The following is a 22,501-nucleotide window of genomic DNA, read 5'->3' as shown; positions in this document are numbered from 1 at the left end:
AGTTCTCTCCTTTAAGCAATGCTCTATTTATGTGAATATATTGCCCCCAACCCCATGAGCCCTCAATTTGTGGCATGTTGTCAAATGCCGTTATGAAAATCTATATATACAAAACGGCTGGATTCTCTTCATCTACCCTGCTAGCTACATCTTCAAATTTTCTCAATAGATTTATCAAACATGATTTTCCTTTCATAAAGCCATGTTAACTCAGCCTAATCATTTTATGATTTCCTAAGTGACCTGTTAGCACTTCCTTAATAATAGATTCCAGCACTTTCCCAAGGACTGAAGGCAGGTTAAGTGGCTTGTCATTCCCTGTTTTCTCTCTCCCTTTTTTCGTGAATAGCTAGCTTACATTTGCCACCTCCTAATCCACTAGAACTGTTCCAGAATCCTAGCGAATTTTGAAAAGTCATAATCAGTGCATTTACTATCTCTGCAGCTATGTAAACCCTAAACTGTCAGATCCATGGGATTTTATGGCTTCAGTCCATTAATTTTTCCAGTATTTTTTCTTTATTAAGTGCCTCACCCTCATGGGACCCTCACTTCTCCAGTTTTTCCAATATGTTTCTGTGTCTTCTGCTGCGAAGCGGACACAAATACTTATTTAATATTTCTGCTTTTTAAAAAAAATTCCCATCATAATTTCTCCTGTCTCAGCCTCTAAAGAATTTTTAGCTCAGCCCTGACCGTGATTTCATGCTGGATGGCTGTTAATTGGCTGAGAAGCTCAGCACCGCTGGGGTGGGGCGGGAGGAGGGTGGGCGCTGGCATCAATGCGGGCACGGGTGAGCACTGAGAGAAAGCTCCCTGAAGGCAGAGAGATGTCTCAGGACGATGCAGACCTGAAAATGTTCCAATAAAGCTTTAGGAAGCAGAAAAAAAAATGTCCAAACATCACAATCAGGCACCTGAAAATATATATGGTAAAAATGCTGCTCACAGACTTTTATTTTTATTTTATTTCATAACGGAAACCTCATCCCACCCTTGAATGAGTTTTCATGAAGAATGTAAAGGTCGCCTGGCCGATTCGCCCGATCACCAACTGTAAGGTTGGACAGGCAATGAAATATAGCAGACAATTGTGCCATTAATGGGCTTAATTACCCTCTTAATTTTCAACGGCCACACTTCCGACTTCTCTGCGCACCCACTGAACTAGTGTGCGTTGACATCAGGACCCTCGCCCAACGTCATCTTGCACAATTTCACGCTCGATCAGGTCAGGCACCTGCCCACCCGATCAACGTAAAATTCAGCCTCCCATCTTTATATACTTGTGCAAATTTGCATACTTACAATCTATCTTTATATTTCTGACCAATATTACAATCTTGTTAGGCACCGGTAATGTTTAAAGAGAAATTTGAGCACTCAGTATTTGACTGACAGAGCTACATCATAAGATTTCACATTTTTAAACAAGCTTCATTGTCCATAAAAATTTAACAGAGCAAGAACTACTAACATAGTACTATAATTTCTAACCACTCATGCTATCAACTCAGTTCTCCTCTATATATCCCCCCCAAGAGTTCCCTTACCTTACAAAATTTTGAAGGTTCACTCACATTTCCTCGGACCAACCTAAAGGTCTGCTACAGCCCTCCATAAGTCACTTTAGTTCTCCTCAGTGCTCTAGCTATTTATGGGGGACCTTCCATTAGCTTTTTGCCTAAGTAACCATCCAATGTTTCTTTACAGACCTCATGATTGTGGAGTCTTCAGCTCCTTGTTCTGGCTTTGGACATACATACATCGACTGCTTTTTCCCAGATTGCTCCCACAGCTTCTGTTGAGCTCTTTGCGAGCTAAATATTCTAGCTGACTGCTTTCTGCCACAAGGCTCTTGAGGACCACTGTAGGTTGCTTCCACTAGCTGCACACTAAAGCAAATCTTCCTCATGAAACCCAAAGTGAAGTACCTGCTTCTGTCAACATACACACACAGATAAATTAAACACAAGAACCTTCTAACCAATGTTCCACGCTGAATCCTATCTCTATGTCAGTGTTACGATCCCAGCTGAGGTTACCCCTGGACAAGCCTGATCCCAGAGTGCAGCCCAGCTTGATAGGTCCTAACTTTTATTTGTTTGCTTAGATACATGGAGAGTAGCTACTGAATAGAGGCACAGAGTCAGTTGATTAACTTTTAACACAAGAATAAAATGTTTGTTCAACAAGAAAAGATGAACAATACTCCTTCACCCACAACTATACCTTTACAGATGTATACAGATTTGTAAGGGTAACACAAGCTACAAAAACTATCTTATACTCTAATGTCCACAGTAAGTACACAGGCCATGTAAACCTATGGCACCCTGTGGTCAGATACACTACACTCTGAAACCGAGTGACAGAGCCACCTCAAAAGGTGCTATGGATCTCTCCTCAACCTCTCCCAGATGCTCATCATACCATGAGCCAACCAGTCTCACTGAATTCCGTCCTTCACACAAGGGTTTCCAATCTCCACTCTCCAAGATCTTGCCTTGGAATCTTCTCCTAAATTGATGCTTGCTCTCAACTGCCTTCCACAAGGGGTCATCTCCAGGGTTTCAAATTCTCCTTCCGAAGCTCCTCTTTGTTGGGTCACCACATGCATTCAAGCTGTCTTCCACACACTGTGTCTCTCTGACTCAGCCATTAACAGTACCCCATTGCTTCACATGCCCATAGAAAAGAGTTACAGGCCTTCAGTTGTCTCTTTGAACCTTCTTGCCTCTTGCAAGCTGTTCGCGCTGACAATTTGCTTTCTTCAGCTTTTGTCTCTTTAAGTCTGAAGCATGGAGCCTTTCTCTCTGCCCCTCACTCCTAACTTCATTAACTAGGCTGTTTCCCAGGTTCCTGTCCTTCCTTTGACTAGAAGATCTTCTTTGGACCTTCCCGTCTTCCACTCCTGGATTTTTGGGCTTTTTTCTAGTTTGGGACTGTTATCTGTCCCTTCTAGGCTGCTTCAGCTTCACAGCTGTCTTCAAACCAACTGAACTCCAACAGCTTCCAAAACAAATTGCTGTTTCTCTTCCTCTGTGTTTCTGTGGGAAAGACCTGCCTCTCTGGCCCCCAGATTTCTAATGTAATGTTTGTTTAACTTCTCCTAAGGGGTTGTAAAACTCCTCATTAGAAATGCAAGCACCTTTTTAAAGTGAAACTAAAACTCCATTTGACCTTTCTTAACACATGGCTACAGAAATACAAATCAAACTTAAACTTTAAGTAAGTTATATTGGTATTTAAAGGTGTTAGGAATGAGTTTTAGCTTTAATCTAACTTTATTTCCTAACAGGCAATATGGCACGCTTTGGGATGATTCAAACAGAAATGCAAATAAAATATTTTACCTTCACCACAACTCTTAGATTTTGCCATCCAAATGAATTATTTATATTGCTGATGGAGTTTTACAACACTGTCTCTAAGCTCTCTGATTCTATTACAAGCTTAGAGACGAAGTGTTCATTGGTCAAGGTTTTTCACTATCAACTCTGACTTTGTAAGTTAAATATAGGTTAATATTTAACTGTAATGAACTCCAAGCTTGTCTGAATTGTATTTTCTTCAGGGTTGCTCATCAGTTTCTCAATTAGATGCCCCCATTTATCTACAATTAAAACTTTAATTCCTAAAAGTTATATTCTAAAACATATAAACCACAAACTAGATTTTCACAATACTAGTTTACTTATATTTTATTTTCTCTTTATCAATTGTTGGTCACTTGGCCAATTTCAACCACTTTTCTGAGGTTTATTCAAACAACACATTTAAAAATGGTATGAAAATGATGCACAACTTATATTAGTTAAATTTTCCTCCTCTTCACCACTTTAACTAATCATTAAAACTATAAGGAAAAAATATATGAAGCATTTAATGAAATCTCTGAAAAGATGATACTTTAAAGATGAATAAAATTAAGCAGAACAGGTGGCTTCATTGAAAATTGATAATGTGATAATTACAATGGTCAGCAGGTGGAGCTCACATCCCAAAGATGAACCCAATCACAAAACACTCCTGTTTATGCAGCTATTTTACTCACATTTTGTTCAAATTGCTTTGCATCTCTTGACTGAGATGAAGTTTGTATTTTTTCAGCATTTGAGGAATTTAATAGGCTTTAAAACCCATTAACTGCTTCTTTGTGAAAAAAGACTAGCAAATCTGAATACTTCAGGAAAAAGAACTTGTGTTTACATAGCACAGCATTATATTTTCAGGATGTTCCAAAACATTATAAAGGCAATAGAAAACTTTTGAAGTGCAGTTATTTTTGTTACGTAGGTAAATATGACAATAAATTTGCACACAGCGACATTTCATAAACAGCAAACGATAGAATGACCAAATACACTTTTATGTTGCTGTTGTTTCTTGGGAGAGGAAAGCTGACCATGAAATGGGGGAATCTCATTGCTCTTCTTCAAATAGTGCATTAGGATCTTTTTCATCCACCTAAGCAGGCAGGTGGAGCCCCAGTTGAACACCCCAACTGAAGTTTGGTGCCTCTGACAATGAAGCACTTGCTCACTACTGTCCTGAACTGCCAACCTAGATTATTTGCTTAAGTGCTGAAATGGGGCTTAGAGGCAGGAGTGCGACCAACTGAGCTAAACTGACCGACTTTCAGGTGGTGCTACCTGGGGGAAGCTCAGTCTACTGCCTCTGCTTATTGGGAAATTGCTGACTGCATAGGCAGAATCTTCCGAAGGGTGCCAATCACCATCAGATTGCCACTCCGTTCCTATTTTTTTACCCTAAGATGGAATTCCGCATTTCTGGCCCAGACTTCTAAACCAACCTCTTCAGAAATGTGGGGCGTACCTGTTTTGGGAGTCCTTCTTCGTAGTGCAGGATCATCCAGGAAGCCAGGCCACAGCCCCTTTTTACAGCACTAGTTGCCCTATTCAAATAAGTAGACTTTCAGGGTCCCAAAACAAATTTGAGAAGCGATAGAGAGAAGGTAAGCGTGTAAGGTAAGCAGGTGAGGGGGTAAGATATCAGGTAAATGGGTGACAGGGTAGGGTGGCACGTGGGTGGGTGAGGATGTAGGGTAGCATGTGGGTGGGTGGGTGAGTGAGTAGGGTGGCAAGTAAGTGGGTAAGGGGGTAGGATGGTAGGTGGGCAGGTAAGGGTGTAGGTGGCAGCTTAGTGGGTGAAGGGGAAGTGGCAAGTGGGTGAGTGAGGGGGAAGTGGCAGGTGGGTGGTTGAGGTTGTAGGGTGGATCTAGTGTTTGGGGGTCAGGGAAGGTACTTAGGTGGTCGGTGGGGATTAGAAGGTAACCAGGGGTCCAGTGAGGAGTTGGGCAGGGGAGTGTATAATCGGGTGGTCGGTCAGCAGGGGGTATGGGGCGGGCAGTACCCGGGGGTCCAACAGGGAGTCAGGGGGTTAGTAGTATAGTTACCCAGAAACTAGAGCTGGTTTTAATCCTTCTAACTTTTCTTGGGATACTATTCTGGTAGGCAAGTTGGAACCATCCAAAGTCTATGGCTTTAACTCAGAGTTTTGGAGGGTTCCAAATGCAATAGAATAGTCTAAACTGTGTCGGGACCTCCGAGGGGCCCCCCAGTGCCTCTTTGGATACCTTTGAGGTACCACCATCTGGAGATTGAAAGCTCTGGATCCATATCTGTCAGTTCCTGATGTGTGCAACTGGTGGCTGCAGCTCTTTGTTGATGTTGAAAATTACTCCGTAATCTATATGTGTTGTTCTCCTATCTCTTTATGTTTTGATCAATCCGGTTAGGCAGGTTGTTTGCATATACTAGTCCTGATGGATATCTGCTCAAATCATTGATGGTTTTTTTTCCTCTTTTCAGATACTAATGTGTATTTCCAGAATTTTGTGGTTTTATTTCATATTCTTGTATTTGCAGTTTTTCTTTCTATCTAAATTTAAATATGCCAGAACACCGAGTTTTCCTTTAAAATACACAAAATACTTACACTTGGCTTATGGGATAATGGTTTATTGAAGTCTGCTTTGGTGTGCCAGCTAGGTAGCTCAAGATTTTTCAGCCAACGGACAGAATAATTTGTACAATTTTATGGCTTGATGTAGAAGTTAAAATACTTTGTATTTTGGAAATCATAGAGACCCATCCTTGATTTTCTTTTGGCTATGTTTGTTTGAGAAGCAGGAAAAAAATGTGGAAAGACATAATCTACAGGAAAAACCTTGTAATTCCTTTAGGTTCATGCACGCTTAACGTTAAAAAGTGAATGAGATTCTGTGGGTTGGAATTGTTTCTTGATGATAATGTAAAACTCCCAACAGAAAAGGAGATAGGATGTGGGGCAAACTGGCTGCCCAATCACTGTTGATCATTTTGTATTGGCATCGAAGTTGAATTTCACCTGCCTGTCACTCCAACTTGCGCTCATGTACTGCTGTCATTTGTGGAAAAGAAAATTGGGAGGGGTGCAGAACAGGCTGCTGATTTGCTATCACCCGTTTTGTGTTATCACCCAAGAACTATTTCACCCCTTTGATGTTTTCTAACCTATAATCACTGAGCATAGGGTGTTTAGGGTTTTACCTACCTTTATATACAGAGGTTCTGCAACATTTTGTATCAGAAGAGAAGCTTCTTCATTCCAAACTGGATTGAGGTTCTTTTGGATTATTTTACTTCTGTAAACTTCCTTCCCTGCTATTTTGAACTTCACATATGGATCACTTGTTCCTGAAACAGTGTTGGAGAAAATTCAATGTAAAAATGCTTCTTGTTACTCAAAGATTAACAGTGGCAATCAATTCACTGTTTACATCATTACAATATTGTTTTGTATAATCAATATTAAAAGTTTGACTTTTAGCAAGATTTTGAACTTTTCTTTGCCATAGAAGACACAATTTTTGTGATTTGGCAGAAGTAATCATATTACAGCAGGGCAAGCCCAGTTAAAGGAATCAAACTGTCATGGAATAAAGCCTTGTGCAATAACTCAGCATCTTTAGAAATATTACTTGTTGACAAATTTTGTATGCATTAATCAGGTGTTACAATCATCACAAAAACATTTTCAGATTTTCTTGACAGTTATCATTTTTGTGAGTAGTTTGCAATGGTTTCATTAAAGACTGCTGGTTAAGCCACACACTGGATACCAATGGATGGAGTGTGCATGACAAAGGCTCCACTCAGTGGTACCTAAAAGTTGTGTTGGGATCCCATATATGTCACAGCACCCCAATATTTTTCTTATTCTTTCTTGGGGTGCAGGTGTCACTTGCAAGGCCAGCATTTGTTGTTCATCCCTTATTGTCCTTGAACTGAGTGGCTTGCTAGGTAATTTCAGAGGGCAGTTAAGAGTCAACCACATTGCTGTGGAGCTGGAGTCACGTGTAGACCAACCAGGTAAGGGTATCAGATTTGCTTCCCTAAAGGGCATTAGTGAACCAGATGGATTTTTACAACAATAGTTATCGTTATAGAGGTGAGCTTTACATTCCAGATTTATTAACTGAATTTAAGTTCCACCAGCTGCCATAATGGGAGTTGAACCCATGTCCCCAGGGTATTAACATGGGCATCTGGATTACTAGTGCAATGACATCACCACTACGCCACCATCTCCCTCTAGGTATGCTTACTGTACATACATGCTTATGCTTACTGTGCATACAGATCCTAGGCTACCCTTCTTAGGAACCTACACAAGAGGACAAGGGGGAGAGTAAATTCAGCTTTAAGATAGTTCTGCAATTTTGAGGCTGCTCTGTTTGAACTGTGTAGCGCAGGTTAAATTTGTCTCACCATGTGGTGAAATAATGAAACTGTGTCCTACCATGCTGTAGATAATTATTTAACATCTATTGTATCATAGTTCATTCTTCAACAGCCTTGTGGAAGATGAAGCACAATTTCCTCTAGAAACCTATTGGTAAGTTTAAATAATTTGAAGGCAAGAGTAGTCCCACTGGCTTTTTTTTAAGTAATGGCGCACTGTTAGCATAAATTTAATGTAAATCTTTCAAACTGTTCCCAGGCACAGTTCTCCTGATATATTAATATCTCTGCTCCTATTTACTCCCTTGGATAACCAATGAATACAAATCACTGGAGGAGGAGGTTCCACAAATATCACCATCCTCAATGATGGAGGAGTCCAGCACATCAGTGCAAAAGATAAGGCTGAAGCATTTACAACAATCTTCAGCCAGATGCGCTGAATGGATGATCCATCTCAGCCTCATCCAGAGGTCCCCAGCATCACAGATGTCAGTTTTCAGCCAATTTGATTCACTCCATGTGATATCAAGAAGCGGCTGAAAGTACTGGACATTGCAAAGTCAATGGGCCCTGAGAATATTTTGGCAATGGTACTGAAGACTTGTGCTCCAAAACTTGCTGTGCCCCTAGCTAAGCTGTTCCAGTACAGCTACAACGCTGGTATCGACCCAGCTATGTGAAAAATTGCCCAGGTATGTCCTGTACACAAAAAGCAGGACAAATCCAGCCCAGCCAATTACCGCCCCATCAGTCTACCCTCATCAGTAAAGTAGTGTAAGGGGTCATCAATGGTACTATCAAGCGGCACTTGCTTGGCGATAACCTGCTCGCTGATGCCCATTTTGGGTTCTGCCAGGGCCACTCAGCTCCTGACCTCGTTACTGCCTTGGTTCAAATATTGACTAAAGAGCTGATGTCCCGCGGTGAGGTGAGAGTGACTGCCCTTGACATCAAGGCCACATTTGACTGGGTGTGGCATCAAGGAGCCCTAGCAAAACGGAGGTCAATGGGAATCGGGGGAAAACTCTCCACTGGCTGCAGTCATACCTTGCACCAAGGAAGATGGTTGTGGTTGTTTGAGGTCAGTCATCTCAGCTCCAGGACATCACTGCAGGAGTTCCTCAGGGTGGTGTCCTCTGCCCAACCATCTTCAGCTGCTTCATCAATGACCCTCCTTCCACCGTAAGATCAGAAGTGGGGATGATCGTTGATGATTGCACAATGTTCAGCACCATTCGCGACTCCTCAGACACTGAAGCAGTCCATGTCCAAATGCAGGAAGACCTGGACAATATCCAGGCTTTGGCTGACAAGTGGCAAGTATCATTCATGTCATACGAGTGTCAGACATTGACAATCTCCAAGAGAGAATCCAACCAACGGCCCTTGATGTTCAATGGCATTACCATCAATGAATCCCCTACTATCAACATCCTGGGGGTTAGCATTGACCAGAAACTAAACTGGACTAGCCATATAAATACTATGGCTACAAGAGCAGGTTAGAGGCTACGAATCGTGCGACGAGTAACTCACCTCCTGACTCCCCAAAGCCTGTCCACCATCTACAAGGCACAAGTCTGGAGTGTGATGGATTACTCCCCACTTGCCTGGACAAGTGCCGCTCCCACAGCACTAAAGAAGCTTGACACCATCCAGGACAAAGCAGCCCGCTTGATTGGCACCACATCCACAAACATTCACTCCCTCCATCACCAACGCACAACAGCAGCAGTGTGTACCATCTACAAGATGCACTGCAGGAATTCACCAAGGCTCCTTCGATAGCATCTTCCAAGCCCACAACCACTACCATCTAGAAGGACAAGGGCAGCAGATAGATGGGAACTCCACCACCTGGAAGTTCCCCTCCAAGTCATTCACCATCCTGATTTGGAATTATATCGCCTTTCCTTCACTGTCACTGGGTCAAAATCCTGGAACTCTCTTCCTAACAGCACTGTGGGTGTTTCAACACCACATGGACTTCAGCGGTTCAAGAAGGCAGCTCACCACCACCTTCTCAAGGGCAGCTAGGGATGGGCAATAAATGCTGGCCCAGCCAGCGAAGTTCACATCCTGTGAATGAATAAACAAAATAATTTCTTGTCTTCACATCACGTGATAGTGGGTTGCACTTCATGCTATTCCGCCAACTAGTGTCAACACAACAGAATTATGCAAATGTTCAAAATATCATTATCAGGGAAATATATATTTGATAGTCTGTACTTTGTAGGAAGAGTACAAAACACTCTGGGCTGAATTATCCCCCCGTTTGGGGGGGGTGGGGGGGTGGTGGTGGTGGTGGTGGTGCTATGCAGGGGCGGCTGCAAACCTAATCGACACCCCCGATCAGGTCTGCGCCGCTATTTTACGTGGGCGGACCAATTAAGGCCTGCCCATTGTGACACTCGCCCGAAAGTGCTGTGCGCTCCCTGTGTGAGCCGCGGGGGGGTGGTCTGAATGGGGGCCTGCATGCAAAAGAGTGCAGAAATCTCCCTGAGGTAGGGAGGTGCCTGAGGGAGATTAGTTAAAGTTTTTAAAAGCTAAATAAAGGAAAGAAAATATTTTTAAAACATGTCCCCTCATGTGACAGTGTCACATGAGCTGGGACATGTTAAGGAACATTAATGGAAAGCTTTATTTAATTTATAAAAAGTTCATGAAACCTCATCCTGTCCGTGGATGAGGTTCCATGAAAAAAGCAAGGGCCGCCTGGGCTCTTCGCCTGCCCGCCAACTTTAAGGTTGGACGGGCAGCTCATTTAACTATTTTAATTAGTTTTGAATTGGCCTTAATAGGCCTTTGACAGTTCAGCAGGTGCGCAGCTGAGTCAGATAGCTTGGTTAAGATTGGGAAGGTATGCCTGATTGTCAATTTCAGGGAAAAGTGGGGGTCAAACTTGAATCTCCAGCTGGAATTTTAACATTTTGTTTTTCTAATTAGCTTACTATTCTCAAAAGTGAATCGACACTTGCTTATGACATTTGTCTTAGTTCCAGCTATGGCTAATGGAAAATTTAAACCCTTTGAAATAAATCCTACTGGGGTTGCCATATTGAACTATAAAAATGTTCCCAAAATACTAAACTCTAATATTATGAACATTTTCAGGTTTCCGTTCCTTCAATACAAAATATAAAAGCTACTTATTCAGCAATTTTACCCATATATATAAAAATAAAAAGAGTTTGCATTTATGTAGCACCATTTTACAGTAACTTTCAAAAGGGAATTGGATATATACTTGAAAAAGAAAAATATGCAAGGCGAAGGGGAAAGAGCAAGGAATTAGAACTAACTGAATATCTCTGTCAAAGTGCTGGCAAAAACATATGTCAAATGATCTCCTGTGCTGCATGATTCAATAAAAAAAAAATCAGTTCATCTTGTGATATTAGTGGAAGAAGCAATCATCAGGGTATGTTTGCCAGTGTTGAGCAGCGGACCCATAAAAAGTCCCAATGGACCCACCTGCAAGATACTTGCATGGGAACTTTAAACTTCCGATGAACAGAGATAGACCGCCTGGACCCCTCTATAGGTACTTCCAGCACGGTATGTAATTGAACATGCCATTGCAGCCTTAGGCTAGATGCCCTGAACTTGCTCACAAATTTACACCAGAATCCCTAGATATGTTAATCACAGGCATAGGACGAGGGTAGAAAGCGATTTACAGCAGAAGTTGTACTGAGGAGGCCTTTTTCTTATGCAAAATCTATTTAAAAGCAGAACAATCAACACTTCCACCCACCCACCCCACCCACAAACACCCTTGCCCCCACTGCCCCCCACTGCAACATCCAGCCCAAGGGCTCATTATCCTCTGTAGAAACATTTTGAACTCTCAATTCCTTTTGCTACCAACTGTCAAAACTCAGAACATATAAAAGGATGCAAAAAGTGTCTAAAAATGTAAAAGGTATTACTTATTTTACTAGGCTACACATGTAATACTATAAATTGTACTTTATCATTTATTTCATTTTAAGTAATTTTTAAAAATTCATTTCATGACCTACCCACATTTACTTAGATTACATTAAAAGTTATGTGAACTCATAAAAGCAATTATAAGTTTTTGAAGGGATAAAAATAGTTTTAAAATGCTTAAGGACTTTAAAAAACAGTTACTTACCAGAAATAAAAACAGAATTACCTGAAAAAACTCAGCAGGTCTGGCAGCATCAGCGGAGAAGAAAAGAGTTGATGTTTCGAGTCCTCATGACCCTTCGACAGAACTTGAGTTCGAGTCCAAGAAAGAGTTGAAATATAAGCTGGTTTAAGGTGTGTTGGGGGGGGGGAGGAGAGAGAGAGAGAAGTGGAGGGGGTTGGTGTGGTTGTAGGGACAACCTACAACCCTACAACCACACCAACCCCCTCCACTTCTCTCTCTCTCTCTCTCCCCCCACCCCCAACAAACCAGCTTATATTTCAACTCTTTCTTGGACTCGAACTCAAGTTCTGTCGAAGGGTCATGAGGACTCGAAACGTCAACTCTTTTCTTCTCCGCCGATGCTGCCAGACCTACTGAGTTTTTCCAGGTAATTCTGTTTTTGTTTTGGATTTCCAGCATCCGCAGTTTTTTTGTTTTTATACTTACCAGAGATGTTTGACATCATTTGTGTTCAAATGTGCTCAAAAATGATCAATAATCGTTTGACATTATTTGACATCAAAAGATGTAATTTGGAAAAAGCTTTTCATCAGTCATCAAAAACCTCGCTGATGGGCATCAAGGGGTGTTCCTTCCACTTCAGTCCCTCACCAATGCCCCTCATGATCTCTTCAAGGATGGCTGCAGCCAGGGCAAGAAGTCTCTAAAGCTCCAGAGTAAGAGGTAAGGCCATAGTTTAAGTTGAGGTCAGCGGTCTATGCTTCAGCATCACTGCTGACTGGAAGATCTAGACCTATGTGTTCAAGAGTTGCAGAGGAATTTGAACCCACAGCTTCTCCTTTCAGAGACAAGAGTGCTACCAACTGTACCAAGCTGATACTTACAAAGAATATCTGTCTAAAAACTTGAAAATTCAATATCAAAGTATCTATACCTGTAGTATCTTTAATTTAGCAGCTGATGGAAGGAAAGTTGTCCATAAATCAATATGTAACCAACTACAGTTCTTCTTTTATCTAATTTGCCTGAAGCTCTCTTGGAAGCTGTTGCATTTCCTGTGAGATTACACCATCCTTGTTAACTTATTGCAGTTTATGACTGCCATTTGTGACTTTTAAAAATGAGTAAGAATATTCCATTGAGAAGTCCTCCAGAACACTAATTGCTTCAAGAGTGAATCTAATCTCATTTTGTTCAAAGATACATGCAGATTCAATTCAGCCAAGCAGTTATCTACCTGAGGGCTCACCACTGTAAAACAAATTTCATTTGCATGGTGTAGTCCATTTCTTAATGATTCATGAGAATATTTGCAGAAAGGTACTTCACCACTACGCATATCACTGCACTGCTGTTGAAGGAAGCTATGTAGAAATAATACATTAACGATGATCCATGTTCTTTGAGAAAAGCCTGTATTTCTTTTTGCGCAATGTCTCATTTAAGACTAAGATGAACTGGGAGTAATCCAAAAGAGGGTAATTGTTATCCTGATTATGACATCATTAGGTTCCAGAAATTGTAAAATTTTGATAGTAATATTATATTTTTAGGGGCACTGTACATGTTGAACTAATATTTATTAATTTTATCTTAGCCACTCTTTAAATAGTTCAGTTTGAATTTCTGTTAGTGGGACAATTAATAATTAAGGCAGTTGGGGGACAGAAAGGTTACTTGTAAGAAACTGCATTTAATAAATGTTATGGCTTTGAAGATGCCTTCGGGTCTGGATGCAAGCAGTTGTATGTTGTCTTAATGGTACTATGTGCAATGAAGAGCCTCTTTGTCAGCTTTGAAGAAATAGCCAGAAGGGTTGAGCTTAACAGTTTCAACTTTGGATGAGACGTATCTCTAGACAAAACCATATGCTGATTTAATTGATTAATCATATCTATAGGGGCAGGATATTTGTATTAGGAATCCTAGGCCTTTGAAGGATAGGAAATTTCCAGGCTATCCTCATTTAACCTTTTACTTAAATGCTACTTAATTCATAAACACTAATCATTCGTACCATGTTAGGTCAAACACAACTAAGGACCCCATTGTTATAGATTAAACATTCAGAGCTTTGAGATTGTAATTAATAGGGTTTATACCTCAAAACCCATTAATAATTATAAAATTTCCATGTGACTTAAGGTTGCCAAGGGGATGAACACCTATGAAGCAAAAGGTAAATAGAAAGTTAATTGCAGTGGTGTTGGATTTCAGCCTGGCTTTCTGTTTAGCATTGCAGAACAGACTGAGAATTTGTGTGAGGGGAAGCAAACAAGGCTCTCTCCAAACGGATCAGTTTTCTGTTACACAGTTCAGAACAGGTCCTTGCTTTCAAGAGGTCTCTGAGAACAGAGGAAAGACTCTATTACTATGTGTGTTATTCAAATGGAAAGGACAGTGAACTGAAGGCAGAAAGACCAAGGGATTGTAGATTGGATAAGACCCACTGCTGCTGTTCCAGTGTTACCAGAGCCCATCAGACCATTTAAAGAGATTGAAGAAGGCAGGGATTCGGTGCCATCATGACTGCCATGACCTGAGTGAAAGAAGGAGCATTCAGGTATGCATTTTTGGTGTTAACTATGTTGGGGGACTTCAGATGGAATATGGACACTGGTGAATGTAACTCATGTACCAAAATGATTGTGTGGCAAGTGAGAGATCCTACATAACAGAGGCCAAGTTGGGAGGACATTTGTGCAGGAAGTAATAAGAGTGCTTGTAACTATGTGAAGTATACCTTTATAGTATTGACTATTTAAACTGAAAGTTAGCTTTTAATTTTAACTATCCTTCACCTGTTAATGTTTCAATGATGTTGATTTTAGTTGGCTTACTTTCCGTTGAGTTTGTGGGGATTCCTTTCTTTTAAAAGTTATCAGTCTATACAGGATCATAACACATTTAGCATATTTGTCCAGCATTCGATGCATTGCAGTATGTAATTAAAATTATTAATATTTTTGTTTTGTTCACTAAACTTTTTCTCATTCTCAAGTGTTGATATTAAATAAAATGTTCCTGTGACTCTGAAGATGCTAACTCCTGCTGGGCTACAGGTCCACAAATGTTGACCATTCTCTAGCATAGGGTAATATGATCTGCAGTAAGAGTCTGCAAATCAAGGAACTTCAGCTCTGTGTTAATGAGCTGGAGGATGAAATTCGCACACCACGATGCATCAGGGAGGGGGAAAGTTACTTGGACATTTTGCTCCAGAAGTGATTCAAGTGCTTGTAATTTCAGACATATTTTTAGTGCATTGACTATTTAAACTGAAAGCTAGCTTTTTATTTGAAATATCCTTCACCTGTGATTTAATGTTTAAATTATGTTGATTTTAGTTGGTTTGTTACAATAAAAGTTTGAAAAAGGCAGTACACCCCCCCTTAGGCTACGGTCTTTTGATTTAGCCCATGGTTTGGGAAAAGAGGGTGTAACTGTAAGTGAGTCAGGTATTGGGATTGAGAAGGTAGAAGTATAAGAACCTCAGCCCTTTCAATTGTCCGACAGGTTTGAGGTTCTTGCAGCTTACATGGACGAGAGTGGGTGCTGGAGGGTGGATGAGCAAACTGACCATGGCACTGTGGTGCAAGTAGGCAAGTAAATAGAAATGTAGTGCTAATAGGGGACAGTTACCTGTTCAGGACACCTGCTCGAGGGGGGAGAGGAACTTGCAGAGGGATGGGGAGGGTCCAGTTGTCATGGCCCATGCGGGTGCCAGTGACAAGGATAGAATGAGGAAAGAGCTTATGAATTATGAATTATGAACAGCTAAGGGGTAATTTAAAAAGTATGACCTCAAAGGTAATAATCTCTGGGGATAATTAACTGAGCCACAAGTGAATTGGAGTAGGGTAATGAGATTAGAGAGTTGAATGCATGGCTCAAAGTTTGGAGTGGGAGTTTGGGTTTTGATTCATGGGGCACTGGCACCAGTATTGGGAAAAGTGGGAGCTGTACCACTGGGACAGTCTTCACCTGAACCATGCTGGAACCAGTGTGCTGGTGAGTTGTACAACAACAGTGGTAGAGAGGGCTTTAAACTAATTAATTGTGGGTGTGGGAAAGATCACATGAGAGTATTGTGGTAAATTAAAGAGAAAGGACAAGACACTAGAACAGGGTAGTGATAGGGGTCATGCTAACCAGTGTGTGGCAGGAAGGGACAGAATGTATAAACTGAGGAGTAGTTAGGAAAACCAATAGAATGTTATTGTTTATTGCAAGGACACTTGAATACAAAAGTAGAGAGGTTATGCTTTAGTTATACAGGGCATCGGTGAGATCACATCTGAAGTACTGTGTACAGTATGGGTCTCCTTATTTAAGGAAGGTGTAAATGCATTGGAAGCAGTTCAGGGAAGGTTTACTAGACCAACACCTGTTTAAAAATAAAGGGTCACCCATTTAAGACAGAGATGAGGAGAATTTTTTTTACTCTCAGAGGGTTATGAGTCTTTGGACTCTCTTCCTCAGCAGAGCCTTTGAATATTTTTAAGGCACAGCTAGATAGACTCTTGATGAGCAAAGGGGTGAAAGGTTATCGGGGTAGACAGGAATGTGGAGTTGATGTTTCAGTCAGATTAGCCATGATCTTATTGCATGGCAGAGTAGGCTCAAGGGGCCGAGTAGTCTACTCCTGCTCATAATGCGTATGTTCGTAAGAGTGCACTTGCAGGTAAGGCCAGATTTTGCAGGAATGGTACAAAGGCAGAATTAAAGACTCTGTATCTGAATCAGTGCAACATTCATAACAAAATGGATGAATTGATAGCACAAATAGAAATAAATATGTATGACCTGAAAGCCATTTCCGAGACATGGTTGCAAGGCGACCAAGGCTGTGACCTAAATATTCATGGGAATCTGACATTTCGGAAGGACAGGAAGCAAGGAAAATGTGATAGGATAGTTAATTAAGGACGACTTATGTGTGGCAATGAGAAATGACCTTAGATCAGAAGATCAAGATCGGTTTGGGTAGAGATAAGAAATAGCAACAGTAGAAGTCACTTATGGGAGTAGTTTATGGGTCTCCTAACACCAGCTACTCTGTAGGACAGACTATGCAGGAAGAAATAATGGGGGTTTGTAAGAAAGGTACTGTAATAATCATGGACGATTTTAATCTTCATGTAGATTGGATGAATCAGATAGACAAAGGTAAATCTGGAAGATGAGTTCCTAGTGTATATTCGGGTCAATTTCTTAAAGCAGTCCATTCCAGTGCCAACCAGGGAACAGGCTATTCTAGACTTGGTAATGTGCAATGAGGCTGAGACAGACAGGTAGGGGGCATTCCTAGGCTTCCTCTGGAATTCCATCAGAATACCCCTGATAGGTTCCGTAACACCTATGTCCACTGAGAGCAGTTATATAGCCAACTGTACCCCTAAGTTAGTCTGAAGCTGCAAAGGAAAAGAGCAAATTGATCTAAAGAGTCAACAAAATAGTCCTTGAAATTGCTAATAACTTTTTGGTCTCTGTCTTTGGCCCAATGCACATTTTGAACACTCTTCTTGGAGTGACCAGGTGCCACCCCAGCAGCTGCTACTTCTTTGGGATGGGCCACTTTGTTGTGCTGCTGCAGATGGGGCGCCTGTTCCAATTATTTAAATTAACCTTTGACTAAGATTGGGACAGGTTTAACAACAGTTCAAGGCAATGGGAGGAATTTTTGCCCAGCTAGAATTCCACTCCAGAACATCTTCCATTTTGGATTTAAGACCTACTATGGATGAGAACATCATCAAGTCCAACATTTCATTGCAGTGCTTGGGGATTGCTGCACTGTAAGAGGTGCTATCTTTCTGGTGAGACATTAAAATGAATGCCTGTCTGCTTGTTCAGGTGATCATAAAGGATTCCATGGCACTGGTTGTGGAAGAGCAAGGAGTTTTCCTGGTATCCTGGCCAATATTTATCCTTCAACCTATATCTGAAAACAGGTTCTCTGGTCATTATCATATTGCTACAACGTAGAAGCTTGCCATGTATTAGAATTAGCTTTGAGTTAACTACATGTCTCAGGTAAGAATTTGTGGTAACATCAGAAGTTAGCAATGGAGTTTCCTTGCAACCAGCCAGTCATATTATCTTCTAATCATCCCTAACTTGCACAAAGTCCACCTCTGACACTAACATTCCCTTCCTTGACTTCTGCTTCCATTTCTGAGGTAGGCTGAATACTCATTGTAAGCTACCAACTCCCACAGCTACTTCAACCATACCTCCACACACCTACCCTCCTGAAAGGACTCCATTCCATACTCCCATTGAAGAATTCTCCCCCCGTTAGGGGGCGAAGTGCAGGACCGGGTGCGTGCAGGTTCGCCTCCGATTGGCGCCCCTGAAAATTAAGGCCCACCCAGCGTGACATCCGCCAGGAAGTGCTACGCGCTCCCTGTGCGGGGGGGGGGATTTCCTAAGCCGGGATTGAATGCATGAAAGAGCGCATTCATCTCCCTGAGGCTAAGTGTTACCTCAGGGAGATCGGCGCCAAATTCAAAAATGGTCAATGCACAAAAATAAAATTTCCCTGACATGTCATGTGAGTTGGGACATGTCCATCACTTTTATTCAAACTTTTATTACATTTTTAAAAGCCTACATGAAACCTCAGCCCGCTCGTGGATGAGTTTCATGCTTTTTCTGAAGCCTTAAGGTTGAACGAGCAGGTCCATTAACTAGTTGAATAAGTTTTTAAATGGCCTCAATTGGCCGTTGACAAGTTGGCGGGTGCACAGCTGATGCGGGTGCCCCCGCCAACCTGAAAATTGAAATGACGTGGGGTGACATCGGGAGTTCTACGCAACGTCATTTTATGCGTCGGCGAGCGGACCCCACCCCCTGCTCACCTACCTCATTATCCTGGCCTTAGTTTCTCCGTCTCTGTCACATCTTTTCTGATGATGCAACCTTCCACAACAGTGCTTTTGATGTTTTTTTTGACTCAACCAAGGATTCCCTCCCACTGTGGTTGACAGGGCCCTCAAAAGTATCCAATCTATTTTCCTCATTTCTGATCTCGCCCCTTCTCCTCCTTCCCAAAATGGTGATATGGTTCCCCTTGTCCTCACTCTTTTCCCCAGCAGCCTCCACATTCAAAGTATCATCCTCTGCTATTTCCGCCAACTCCAGCATTACACCACCACCAACACATCTTCCCCTTCCTACCTCATCAACATTAGGAAAGGACCATTCCCTCCAGGACATCCTGATCCATCCCTCAATCATTCCCAACACTTCACCCCTTCCCATTGCACTTTCCCATGCAACTCAGGAGGTGTAACACCTGCTCATTTATCTTCTCTCTCCTCACTGTCTAACGCCTCAAACACTTGTTCGAGGTGAAGCAGCAGTTTTTTTGTATTCCTTTCAATGTAGTATACTGTGTTTGCAGCTCACAATATGGTCTCTTCTACAATGGGGAGGCCAAACACAAATTGGGTTACAGCTTTCCTGAATTCCTCTGCTCATTCTGTAAACATGACCCTGGACTTCCAGTTTCTCACTATTTCAATTCATCACCTTGCTCTCACACTCACATTTCTTTTATTGGCCTGCTGCAATGTTCTACTGAAGCTTTACGAAAGCTTGAGGAACAGCACCTCATCTTCCAATTATGCATCTTACAGCCTTCAAGACTCAACAATGAGCTCAACCATTTTAGACCATAAACTCGGTCTCCCATTTTGATTCTTTTTTTTTGACGCGCTAGTTTGAATCTGGTTTTTCATATTTTTGCCTTTGGACAGAGCTGTTCATTATTCTGGCATGTACATTCATTCTGGACAAATGCTTTGTCTCTTTACTACAACCATTACCACTCCCTTTACCTTTCGTTCTATGACATCTTTCACATGTAATCTCTCCCGCCCTCTATCCTATCCCAGACCTTACCTTTTGTTCTTTCTCCTCCTGCCCCCTTTCAACTGTATTAAAACCTATCATATCTGTATCCTCCTTCATTTCTAAAGAATAGTCATATTCAATTAGAAACATTAAATCTGTTTCTCTCTCCACAACTGCTGCCTGATCTGCTGAGTATTTCCAGCACTTTCTGTTTTTATTTCAGATTTCCAGCATTTGTAGTACTTTGCTTTTTTCACAATATCAATCTGGGAAACCCAGGGCATCTCCTGTCTGTGTTGCCAGACAGAATACACCAGGTTAAACAGATTAGCAATCAAACATCAAGATGGTCATTATGTCAGTGTTTGGAGGTTTGGTTAGAAGGGATCTCTTTTCAACATATATTCTGCATATCATGTGAGATGACTCACATTAAGGGGAAGATATAGGAACAAGTAACAGGCATTTTGGGTTAAGTGGCAGGACAGTCAGAAGTACAACCGACAGACGCCAAGCCTGATCACCTTGCTTCTGCCAGATACCAGGTAGCATGAGTTTATTGCATAAATGTAATAGTTGTATCACTATTGGTGGCTGAATAATAAACTTGTGTTTGGACAATATGCTTGAGTTTGACTCATGTGGAATCGCTTAACTAAGTTTCAGAGGTTTTGTTCCAATGGACAGAATTTTGCCCTCATCGGGCGGGCTCGGTGGGGGCACGCTGCCTGCGATTGGGGCCCGACTGCGATTTCATGCTGGCGGGCCAATTAAGGCCTGCCCACGTGAAACTAAGCTCGTCACCGACCAGGAAGGGCCGAGAGGGGGGCGCAAGGACCTGTCAGCCACCAGGTCCAACGGCGGCCTGTTTAAAAACGGCCCAGGCAGTCCCAGAAAGGCTGCCAGGGAAGGACGTCTGCCTGCTGCTACAAGGTTGGAGTCCAGAGCGTCAGCAAATGCCAAGCAGGAGGGCAGGTCGGGACTCGAGCCCCCACCCTCGGTTTTTCCAACGAGTGCCTCGCTGCTCTCCTGGAGGAGGTGCCTGCCAGAAGGGACACCCTTGTCCCCAGAGATGGGAGGAGGAGGCCACCACATTTCATCAAGAAGGCATGGGAGGCAGTGGCAGCCAGATCGAGCAGCCATGACATAGTGTGGTGCACCAAGGTGCAGTGCCGGAAACATTTCAATGACCTGCTGTGCTCAGGAAGGGTGAGTACCATGTTGGCATGGGTCAGTGTGTTCAATTGTTTTGGACTGGCCATCCCCCCTGTAGAGCTCAGGGGTGTTAGAATGTGAGTGCCAACTGTCAATCATGCTGGAGCTGGCCAAGGGGGTGAGACCTGGCTGCTTTGACTGAATGCCTGTGGCCTCAAGGGCCATGAACCAGATCTGCCCTGTAAGGTGTTGCTCAGCTGGGGTTGACCAGGCTGCAATGGCGCTGCAGGTACAGTGTAGACTGATCAATGCTCCTCTGTCCTTTCAGGGGAAGACATCCCATGACAATTTTGAGAGGTTGGGGACTGGCGGAGGACCCCCACACCTCCTCATCCTCTCCTGCTATGAACAGGAGGCCTTGGAACTCGAGAGGCGGTGGTAAGGCTGGGGTGTCAGACGAACATAGGAGTGCAGTGCACTGAGGGGAGAAATTCAGCTTGTGCAACCATACTACTGCAGTCTCTTCACTGATGTGAGCCTCAAACCTGGAGTCCCCATTGATCATTGAAAGACGAGGGCACCATGATGCAGATTTCCAATGTCTCACCAGGGTGCCTGGCATGCACAGTGACAGTGTGATGACTTTAACTAATGACATGTCCTTCTTCTCACTTATAGGTTCACCAACAGGCGCTCACTCTCTGGACCCTGAAGGCTCACCCCTGACACTGGAGGACCATCATGCTCCCCAAGCACCTACGTCACACCCACTCTCTAAAGCAGGCACCAGCGCAGATCCCAGCACCTCGGTGAGCATTAGTTCAGCGGATAGTATCTCGGCGCACATTGGTGAGGGCATTTCACACTCGCTTGAGGTGCAGGCAGAGGCAGAGAGTGCCCAGGTCCTTGGCAATCAAAGAACTGCTCGAGACCAGGGTGATACTTAGTTAAAAGCTGATGATGGGCCTCTGGAATTGTCCATAAGGCAGCAGATGCTGGACAACCAGCAGGGTGTGCGGGAGGATCTGGCAGGGATCCAAGAGGGTATGCAGGCCGTATTCTCTGTTGTGGAGGAGTCTCTGCGGACCTTGAGCACTGAGTTGGCCCTCATGGCGAGCGCAATGTCTCTCCATGGAGAGAGTGGTGACTCTCAGGGATAGGCTACTTTAGGAACAGGATCAGGGGTTCCTGGGGTTGCGCACAGACCTGCAAGCCCTCACACAGGCACTGACCTCAGATGGTCAGTGTCTGTGTGAGGTACATGGGGCACCCAGTATCCTAGCTAGGTGCCCTGCTTGTCATCTTTGCGGGCTCCTCTCAGGGAACTCCGGATGATGGCAGCAGCTCCTCCGCCCCTCTGCCAGTGACTGTCGCATCTGATGAGGCTGTGGCGACTGGGGAGATGCCAGCCATGGCACTGGCTGCTCTCTCCCAGGCAGGGCCAGCACAGGCTCCACTGACCAGAGGACGACCACCAAGGTCATCAAGGCCAACAGGACAACACAGTCAGCAGGCTGTCTCCAATGCTGGTGCCAGCAAGGGGGAAGCACCTAGATGTAGCACCCATAAACGTAAATTTAAAGCACCTTAAGCACAAAAGGGACTGGTGATC

General features: G+C 42.9%; 1 protein-coding gene across 9 annotated transcripts in view; it reads right to left on the bottom strand.

The window, feature by feature from the left end:
* The window catches only part of mctp1a (multiple C2 domains, transmembrane 1a), a 733,548-nt gene that overhangs the window by 500,999 nt on the left and 210,048 nt on the right, over positions 1–22,501 (bottom strand). For all 9 annotated transcript variants that reach the window (XR_005942877.1, XM_041186933.1, XM_041186932.1 and 6 more), the window contains one exon: positions 6,559–6,701. Coding sequence is in view for 8 of the 9 variants with exons in the window: in XM_041186933.1 (XP_041042867.1) it covers positions 6,559–6,701 (143 nt within the window). In the remaining variant the exon portion in view is untranslated. The remainder of the gene's footprint in view (positions 1–6,558; positions 6,702–22,501) is intronic.

The sequence above is a fragment of the Carcharodon carcharias genome, chromosome 4 (genome assembly GCF_017639515.1).
Source record: "Carcharodon carcharias isolate sCarCar2 chromosome 4, sCarCar2.pri, whole genome shotgun sequence".
Classification (NCBI taxonomy): Eukaryota; Metazoa; Chordata; class Chondrichthyes; order Lamniformes; family Lamnidae; genus Carcharodon; species Carcharodon carcharias.
This window is presented reverse-complemented; position numbering and strand designations above follow the sequence as displayed.